Source organism: Spea bombifrons, chromosome 5 (assembly GCF_027358695.1).
Source record: "Spea bombifrons isolate aSpeBom1 chromosome 5, aSpeBom1.2.pri, whole genome shotgun sequence".
Taxonomy (NCBI): Eukaryota; Metazoa; Chordata; class Amphibia; order Anura; family Pelobatidae; genus Spea; species Spea bombifrons.
In genome coordinates, this window is record NC_071091.1 from 69339364 (window position 1) to 69349933 (window position 10570).

At 40.3% G+C, this 10570-nt stretch overlaps 1 protein-coding gene across 1 annotated transcript in view; it reads right to left on the reverse strand.

Annotated features, from left to right (window-relative positions):
* Window positions 1-2797, reverse strand: part of DCDC2 (doublecortin domain containing 2) — a 62779-nt gene extending 59982 nt beyond the window's left edge. The window contains exon 1 of the mRNA XM_053468126.1: window positions 2125-2797. Within this exon, the coding sequence (XP_053324101.1) occupies window positions 2125-2438 (314 nt within the window). The 5' untranslated portion in view covers window positions 2439-2797. The remainder of the gene's footprint in view (window positions 1-2124) is intronic.
* Between the last annotated feature and the right edge of the window lie 7773 nt (window positions 2798-10570).

Sequence of the window (10570 nt, forward strand, 5' to 3'; positions counted from 1 at the left end):
ATAATAATGGACAAAATGTATGACCACAGTTTTAAGAAAAAATGCATTATATTGGTATAAATTAATGACTAACACCAACGGGACCCTTATCGCTCTGTATTATCAGCTTATATAGTAGCCTCATCATTGTTGAGAAAAATTATGTTGAAAGTTTCAATTCTGCAAGCAGCATTAATTCACTTTTTATATAAAGAACGTAACATTTTCTGGAAGAACAAGCGAAAGGTTTTCACCATCCCTATTGGTAATACCCAGTTAAAAAGAGTTTGACATTTTATACAGAGGTAATTTTAGCAATAATAAGTAGTTCAAAATGATTTTATTTTGTGAATTTTATATCATTTTGATTTAATATTCGATTACACAGAAATATGACTTTTATATTTTTTTTTATGAATAGTTTATTTGCTATACAGGTAGGTTTACCTTAAATGTAAAAAAATAACATAACATACGCCCTAACATGTGACACATATTATTTGTTTATTGTCGAGAGAAAAAAAAACAGTATATGAAAAAGGTAATTCTGCTGCAGTGTTTGGAGAGTGGCTTTATCGCCATAGCAACCAATGGAATGGTCCTATTAATTGGCGCACTCGCCACTCCTCAAACTCTGTATCAGAATCACTTCTTTAGACATAAACCCCATAACGTTCTATTATATTTTTGAACATAGTTCTGGGGCAAAATGAATAAATTGTGAAAATTCAAAAGTCACATACAGAGACCAGGACAAGGGGCAGTATGTATATCCGTTACTAAACCTCAAAAAGAAACCTAAAAAAACATGCCATTTTAACAATATATTTTTGTTGTAACACTTTATAAATATTTCATGAATCAGGAAAGGTTGGAGATCCCAAAAACCGAGCAGTCAGTTACCCTAGTTTTACTTATATTGCCCATTATTAGAGACACTGTTTTCACACTAATTTGCAAAGGTATTATTGTTGCCCACGCTTAAACCTTCACTAGGACCCTGAAACTAGAGTCAAATTAACTCGAGACATACTTCCAATCTTGTTGTAAAAAAATCTCACAATTCTTCCGAGTACTGAAATTTGAAGACCAGAGATAGACAATTTTATGTAGAAATTAAGAAACGTAAAGAGGTATTTAAGAGCCGGCCTTTTTCAGAAGCCAGGATAAGACGGTTACACTTTAGACAGCTTGAGAAGTTGGATATCATCAGTAGGGCATGAAAAGGCTCACGTACATGTCAAGTGAAGTAGTGAATGGGAAACACTAAACAAAGGGTTGGATATCCAATGTCACAAATATTTGATGGGATCTATCAAGCAAAACATGTTATGAGTAACATTAGATGCTGTGAGGTGTAGCTTAAGTTCTATCTTAGATTCAAACAGGCCGAAGGTCCCTTCTCTAATCTAATCAATGGGTTTCATTGGTAAGAAAAGGCGGTCATCTATTTTAACCAGGGCAAATCCACATTAAGACCACACCACATCTCAATAGATACAACTTTTCGTGGCTTGTGGAAAAATGAAGGTGACTTTCTTCCAGACATATCCATTCTACATAGATGTGTTCATCTCTATCAGCTTCTGCCTGGTAGAAGGTGGCACTGAGGACATACACTTTGTTCTGGTGGTGAGGGGAAGACTTCAGAGGATGGTGTAGAACTGGCAGCTAAGAAATTACCTACAGGCCAGACTGGACAAACTCTAAAAAGCCGCTTAGATAAGCAATAACACAGTCACAGACTTGGAATTCTTCATATTATTTTTACTGCATCACTCATCTTTCCTGACAATTAAGTTCTTGGGATCTGTAGACTAAATCAGTTAGACAAGTATTAAGGTCCCAGCTTACAATACATAAAACAGCTATTGAATCAGAAGGGTGCATTACTTATATATGCTTTGCTTAATCCAACTTACTGCAAAAAAAGGGTTCAACATAAGAACAAAGTTTGGTAATACACAAATTTGAAAACACAAAACACACATATATATACATATAAACTATATATATATATATATATATATATATATATGCATTAACCCATGTGATTGCCAAACAATACATTCCATTACTTTATCTCAGAGTTAGTTATGTGTTGTGCATGTTCGGGGTTAGCATGCCTCCGATGGCTTTACTTACTCCATCTTCTTGAAGGTTTCTCGCCCTCCTGCCACATAGCATTCTCCCGGCTGCAGGTCCTCCAGAGACGTGATCCGGTGTCCGTTTCTCGGGGTGTACAGGTTCCTGACCGCCCCAAAGGGAGCTTGCACCCCTCCCGTCACATCCTTCAGGAACACTTCGAAAGTCCCCACTCGCTTTTCGTGGATCAGCATGCGGCGCCCACGGAAAAACGGGTCTCCGTTTCTGTACACATGCACCGCCTTGACGGCAGGTTGCTGGGCGAGAGGGGCTAAGGTGCGCCCACCGCCTCCTGCAACTTGGGCCGGCTGCATAGTTTAACCGAGATCTGCAAAGGGCTACCCACCTTCCTTACATATACCGAGTCACCTGGCTCTACTTTCTAGATAAGTCCCTTATGGGGATTCCAGCACATCAGCAACTCACAAGGCAGCCAACACTCTAGTATTTCCTAACGATTCTATACGTTCTGATGATGTAGTTATGATGCGGATACTCTACTACTCATCTATATGTTATTCCCTTAGCCTACATCTAGCCATTACACACAGTCCTGGAGCACTATTCTTTATACTGCTCTATGGCTTTATGCTTCCACTTAAAGAATGCATGCATGCATTATTACTCCTTCTATAACCATCTACCGCTGCCCACACACCTCATCGGAGCATAGAAAGGTCTGCTGTAAGAAGCCAATGACACCTGCAGCTGTCTCCTCCCCGTGTCACCCCTGACCACACCTGCTAACTGTGCACAACTATACCCTCACATGAATAATGCAAGGGGTTAAAATAATATCCCCCGTACTACAAGTCCTCCTTCTCCGGCGAGACTCCGAGTCCTCCCGGGTCAATGATTACTCAGACGCCTTTTCGGTTAAAGTGGCATAATGTTAGCACGGAGGGGTGTGTGTTTTCGGAGGCTTCCTATTGTTTCCATGGTAACCCCCCCTCTTGGCTGGTCACATGGTTTGCTCGAGGCCACGCTCGTTGTGCCATGTGCATGCTGGAGAAACTAGTGGTTATAACTGTTTAGTGCTGATATATTTAAGCCCAGCTTCTACTTATAAGTGCTTTTACTATGAAACCAACCAGTCTGTTGTTTTTATGATTGTAATTATTGTTGTATGTAAGGTAAGGAAGTTTACTGAGAGGGGGTAGATAAGGGTAGATAAGGGGAACATGCATGGGATAGGCATCAAGAATCCTGAATTTAAGGCAAGAAAAAGGACTGATTAAGAGCCAAATGGTTGTTAAATTCTATGTTTCAGCTGAACTATACTGCCCTCTATAAAACTATTGTTCTAGGGTTTTAGTGGGGGGGTAGTAGGAAATCAAACAGTAGATCCAAGAAAACTGCATAATCACATATGTGAATTCATAGACATTAACGAGATGCTAATGAAATTTCCCTCATGACATCATCAAAGGGATCTGAAACACGAATTTAAAATAAAAATCTCGGAAACATTAGATTTTAGATTGTACTCGGTTGCATCCAGTGCGTGTATAATTGTGAAAACCAGTTGCGATAAGTGTGAATTGGCACAGGCATACACCTGATGGCATAAAACACAAGGCACCATTGTTCTGATATATAATACATCGTGTTTATTTCATGCATATTCCAAACAGTTTGTTATTGTGTAAATATGGAAATCATCGCTGATAAACATAATAACAATAATACGATTTTGTGACAAATTTGAGAAGAGAAAATAAACATAAAAATCAGCCAAATAAAGTCACTTTATTTTGACATCAGAATATATTTACTGTTAATATACTTTATTTTTTGCAGGCGTAATACCGGTATTTTTGAACTAACGTGTAGTTGCTCTTTGTAACTAATACTTTGTGGAATGTTCTGTAAACACACGGTGGCCGGTCTAGTGTTTCAGAGAACCTATCTTTGCTTTAACAGGGCTTTTGACCCCCCACTGAGAGTAATAACCGAGGGTTAACCATTACAAAAGCACACGGCACTGTAAATCAACCTGTTTTAACCTCAATATACGCCAAGCAGATTTAACCCTTTGAATCGCAAAGCTTTTTTTTTATCGCTTGGGTTTAATAACACCGAAATGTTAATTTAATGAAATGTTCGTTAATCAGTTTTGGAAAGCAAGTATTGTAAGAAGGTTAAGTACTGGGATTTCCGGTTCCCCAAGCAAGTAAAGTACCAGCATACCCCTTATGCATGGATTTCAAATTCAGACAAAGGGAATGACCTTGTGGTTGGACCTGCCACCAAATAAACAGCCACCTGTAGTGCCTAAATAGCAAGGAACGGCTCTGAGGGGTTCCAGCGCACCAACACCACCAGCTGCATAGCGGTCGCTGCCATGTGTAGCTGGGAGGGTGAAGCTCAGCGGGGTCATGTTAATGCAGACTTATAACTGGTATGTGTGCATGAGAGAGGCACCGTCATGACCCATATTATTCATACCCAAGCATTACAGATTAAAATTAAAAGGCTTGGACGCACAAAATAATAAAGTATTGGGTTATGCTAACCAAAAACATGCAATAGGGTAAGTGTGAAATGCTGTTGCAACATAATACTAAATATTGAAGACCTCTTCTTCTAATAGCTCACAACATTGCATCGAAAGTCCCTCTAAAGCCCTGTCCCTAGCCACACATCTAACTATGACTACTACTGTTGAGATTTATGTACTAATTCCTTATTGCAGGTGTCGACAAATATGGTTTGGATCTAGAAGCCAGCCAAAAAGTTAGGAGCCAGCTTTTTTTTTTCTTTCCCAATCGTGTTTTTATTTTCATGGCGCCCAGGGTTTGTACAGACACACACTTTATGTTCACAAACACTAACACCCTACAGTAACACATACACACACTAACATTCTACAATCATATACATGCATGCCAACACCATACACTCTCTAACACTATATGCTGACTAGGGCTGAAACAACGAATCGATAAAATCGATAATAATCGATAACGGAAATCGTTGTCGACGATTTCCGTTATCGATTAATCGAGTGATCGATTCGTTGTTGGAGCACTCGGCTCCTTTTACTTACCTCCGCGAGCGTTCCCCGCTTCTGCTACACGCTCTGCAGTCTCCGCTTTCTTTTAGCTACGTGACGGATGTGACGCGTTCCGGAGGTAAGTATTCTTCATGTCTATGTGCGAATCGCTCTGTGCGAGTGGCTCCATTCGCACAGAGCAATTCGCGGGGGTGGGGGTCCACGGCGGGGTGGGGGTCCACGGCGGGGTGGGGGTGGGGTTTCAGGGGATGCAGGGTGTGAGTGTGGGTGCAGGGCAGAGTGGGGGTGGGGGGCCAGGGTAGGAGACTGAGTGCAGGGCAGGGTGTGAGTGTGGGTGCAGGGCAGAGTGGGGATGGGGGGGCAGGGCAGGAGACTGGGTGCAGGACAGAGTGGGGGTGGGGATGCAGGGTGTGAGTGTGGGTGCAGGGCAGAGTGGGAGACTGGGTGCAGGGCAGAGTGGGGGTGGGGATGCAGGGCAGGAGACTGGGTGCAGGGCAGAGTGGGGGTGGGGATGCAGGGTGTGAGTGTGGGTGCAGGGCAGAGTGGGGGTGGGGATGCAGGGTGTGAGTGTGGGTGCAGGGCAGAGTGTGGGGGCAGGGTGTGAGTGTGGGGGCAGGGCAGAATGTGGGGGCAGGGCTGGGTGCATGGCAGAGTTGGAGACTGGGTGCAGGTGCAAAGTGCTAGGGCTGGGTGCAAAGTGCCAGGGCTGGGGCAAAGTGCTGGATGCAAAGTGCAAAGTGCTGGGTGCAAAGTGCCAGGGCTGGGGCAAAGTGCTGGGTGCAAAGTGCTGGGTGCAAAGTGCCAGGGCTGGGGCAAAGTGCTGGGTGCAAAGTGCCAGGGCTGGGTGCAAAGTGCTGGGTGCAAAGTGCTGGGTGCAAAGTGCCAGTGCTGGGTGCAAAGTTCCAGGGCTGGGGCAAAGTTTCTTGAACAGTAATAGTCCACCTCTTTTCAGAATGTTTGGGGTTATTTTGTTTCATAAATATTGTGTTTGGGTTCTTGTACTTTGAAAATATTGTTTTTTATTACATCATAACAAAATAAGAATGTTAATGTAAATTTTAAGTTGTTTTTTAACATCCAGTTCATTAAATTATTTTAAATAAACGAAAAATTTGCATATTGTTTTTTTTTTATCCGATTAATCGAAAAAATAATCGGCCAACTAATCGATTATTAAAATAATCGTTAGTTGCAGCCCTAATGCTGACATACACATGCATGCTAAAGCCATTCTGTAACATACACAACACCATACACGCTAGTACCACACTCTTATACGCATGCACACACTGGCTAATGCTATACATATATAAAGTTACACACTCTAACACTACAGACACATACACATGACTCCAGCACTAAACATATACACACATAAACATTGACTCTGACATTATAGTATATGTACACACAATCACAATCATACACTACTCTCCCCCCACCTTACCTCACATGGCTACCTATGTTCTGCCACCATGAAGACTGAAGATGAAATCAAGCGTATGGAAATTGTGTTTGTACTGGAGAAACAAACACAGCAATAGTGAAGTATAGAAAAATGTATTCTCCTTATACAAGAAAAGACAGAAATTCATGAGGCAAAATTAATAAACAACTCCAGCAGCATGCAGCGTGATCTTCTGAAGTACAAATCATTCACCTCATGTGGTCTACACACAGATAATCCTCAAACAACACGTTAAGATTCTTCTCCAGCTTCCTCAGGGTAGTCTAACAGGTCTATTAGCATATCCAAAACGGTGGCCACACACCATAGCACCAGACCTCACATACAGATTGGGTATGTATGGAGCGATGTTGCCCAGCGACCCACAGGAGATTTGCCTCATCTGTCAGATGGCCAGTCTAGGCCTGATGTCTACCACACCGCATCTACTTCCTATAACATCAACATACATATAATCCTCTGTATTGTGCATACAAAGCCAGAAAACGTGTTGGAAATGTATAGGGTAAGAGATCTACCCTATACATTTCCACTCAAAGAAAAGACTGGCCTTGTGTACTTTCAATGCTGCTTTGGGAATTGCCCAACGCAGCATGGAAAGCAGCCATCTGTATGACTCAGTCCTTAAGAAGAGACTAGCGGAATGTGACTATAGTACAACTTTTGTTTGGTTTGTTTCAAAATCTTTAACATGGTGTGGGGTTTAATAACTGCAATTTCTTCTAAATTTGGTTCTAAAAGCTCACAATTGCAGTGCCATCTTCTCCTTCGAGTATGTCTTTATGTGTGTTAATATCCAGTTTAATGTTATTCATTTTCACTGACCCCTTAGTGTAATAGTGATATGTTCTATAAATAAATGCAATTTAACTTAATAAACAATAGAAGAAATATCAAGTCCACCTTGAGAGGCAGGCAAACTTAGCAGACAAACCATTAATTATATTTTATTAGTAGTATTGTTAGTAGTAGTAGTAGTATATACCATGAACCGGCCTACATTTTAGATTTTGTTATTGATCATCGTTTGAAACTTCAACAGTTTATGACGTGCTGGAATAAAGACCTCCAGTGAAGACTGAGGGCCCTCTGTGGTGAAATTGGGGATTGCATCTAAAACAAAGTACCAACAATAGTAACCCCCCCACACCCATGTAAGAGTCTTACGTGGGTAAGGAGTAGGAGGGGAGATGGTAATGTCGACTACTTCTACCCAGAAGAAATAGTGACCTGGAGACCCAAGGACGTAGCGCTTCATATAAAGACTCGGGTTGAAATCCAGAGACTTACCATTAATGCTTCTGTACCATTGGCCATTTCAAAACAAATTAACTGTTTTTGTGGGTGGCCATGAAACATCTTGCTGAAAGCAAAATTCCAGGAAGGACAAGTGCCCAATATTTCCCCACCAGAAGCATTTTTATACATTTAATATTGTTTCTGGTGGTGTCAGGACCAATGTAGCCAGCAGAGAATGCCTACACTTCTGTTCAGACATTCTCCGTTATTCTGGTGTAACCAGTGCTCGTACTGAGTGCCGCCACACAGGATCACTCAGCAAAAAGCCAGAGATGCTGGCTTTTGTTGACAGAGAAGACCCCAGGTTGTCTAATGACAGCCTTATATACTGTGTACCACCAGGAAATGTCCCTGCGGGTGCAAAAAAGGTGGGACGGACGATTATTATTCAGCCTTGGTCTTGACTTGGATTCAGGATAGCCATATCTGAGAAATGGCTCAAACCTTAAAATCAGAGCAGCCCAGGGGGAATATTGGCGCTTTGCCCTTCTTTCTCGCCTGGAACATCATTGAGTTGTTGAATAAATGCCTTCTCTTTGAAGCTCAAATTTCCTGATGGTTGTAACAATGTGTCAATGATTTTGTTTCCAAATCCAACAACAGCCTGGCATCTTTTAAACAAAGCTTGCAAATAAAACGCAGGAATTCTATTGAATAATAGTGAATACTATTGGTAATTTGAACTTGAGCAAAGAATAGCTTTCATTTTTACTATTGTCACAGTCTCTATTGTATGCCAGAATGCCATGTGTAAGTTATAACCACAGGATATAATTAAAATGAAGTTCCATAATTGAAGGCGTACAGGGACATTGTTTCTTCTATCAATTATATTTTGCTTCTGATTGTAGCATTACATCATCTTTCTTCATTGATTTGGTAAGCGTATTGTATGGCCTGACATCATAATTACTTATCATCTCTTAAATCAACAAAATTTTGATTTTGTATTCAATGTACTAATTAGCCCATTGATTAAAATCCATGTTCTATACATTTAACTCTAACTGTTATGACACAACTACATATGTCTGTTTGAAGGAAACAAAGGGCCTTAGTTGGACAAAGAATGTTACGTTAAACTAATTATTGTATAAAGAAAAGTTTTTTTTTATTTGAGTTGTCAACTAGAAACACTTTAGAACATTCTTCATTCAGATGAAGTTGCTTGAAGAAGCTTCCAAGATCTTAGAAATATTTGAATACATAAAAAAGATTTAACAAACTGAAGGAGGGAAGTTTATTTCAAAGGAGGAGAACATGAGATCGTAATCTTAAATGAGAGGGACAGAGGCTTAGATGTTTTACCTTACTGAGAGGGTGGTAGACATGTAGAATAGCCCCCCAGCAAAGGTTGTAGAGGTTAATATAGAGAATGAATTTAAATGTGCAAGGGACAAAACAAGGTGTAGGACTGATTAAGGGTTTTAACCTTTTTATCAGTAATAATGAGCAAAATGGTTCCTATTTGCATCAAATTTTAAGTTTCTATGTAAAACAATCTTTCACTTTATACGGGCAATTATTATCATTTAAATTGGTAAAATACTAATTGCTTTGAAGTGTTAGCACAAACACCCATAAGATGCTGTAGAAGCCACCCATTTCTAGGGTTGTTTAACCCGTTGAGTCCCCTTAGGCCGTACCTGTACATTCTTAAAATTTGTGGCGAAAAGCCCATTAAGACATACAGGTACATGCCGACTTTGTTGCAAAAGCCTGCACAGCTGGGTTCCTGCTGATTGATCATGTGTAACGGCACTCGCCACCAGCGCCAGTACACTGTCATTTAAGGGATCCCCTATCGTGTAATTGAGCATTCCCTTCCGGTAGCTGACACCCACCGAAAGTCAATAGAGCTTCATCTGGGTCTTTCTAGACCCTGTTGGGCTCCCCCATTGCACCCCCTGCTGGCTGATTACAGTTATTGCAATCTGCAATGCAGGGCTATGGTGCACTGCTTGTAATCAGCACAAACACATAAATAGTTTCTCCCCTTCCAATTTTTTTTTAAATTACAAAAATGAAGGGAAAAATTTAACTGACATGACATCACTGACATAAAAAATGTATGACTTGAGTACAAGGTACAGTGCAAAAAATATAATAAAATAAAAAAAAATCTAAAGAATTAACCCTTACTGCTTTTGCTATAAGTAATAAAATATATATAAAAACAATACAACCCCCCCAAACCCCTTAAGTAAATATAGGGTAATACTTAAAGCATGGATGTGGCCCTCTGTATCATAAAAAAATATGTATGTGGGGCATGACTGTAATCGGGAGATGTTGCTGAACAAAAATTGGGTCATTGTTTAGCTGTGACACCTACACTATTGAAGAAAATTTAAGTAAGATTGCAAAAATGTGAATTGGTTTTATTTTTAGTATACTTTTTAAAATCTATTATCACTAATATGCTTTATGTATTTCTATTAAAGAAGACTCTACTTCTCCTCAACACAATGACCTATATTTGGGGGCTCATTAAATATGGAAAAGGGGAATCGTGCTTTAACAGGCATATGCAAAAATTACAAAAAAAATATGTTGATGCTTTGGTTAACAGAAAACAGGACTGCATGGGTTAAATAACATTTATGCTGAAAAAATGCAGTATGAGGTCTGCTATAGTCATGTTGTAATTTGTTTCATCACAA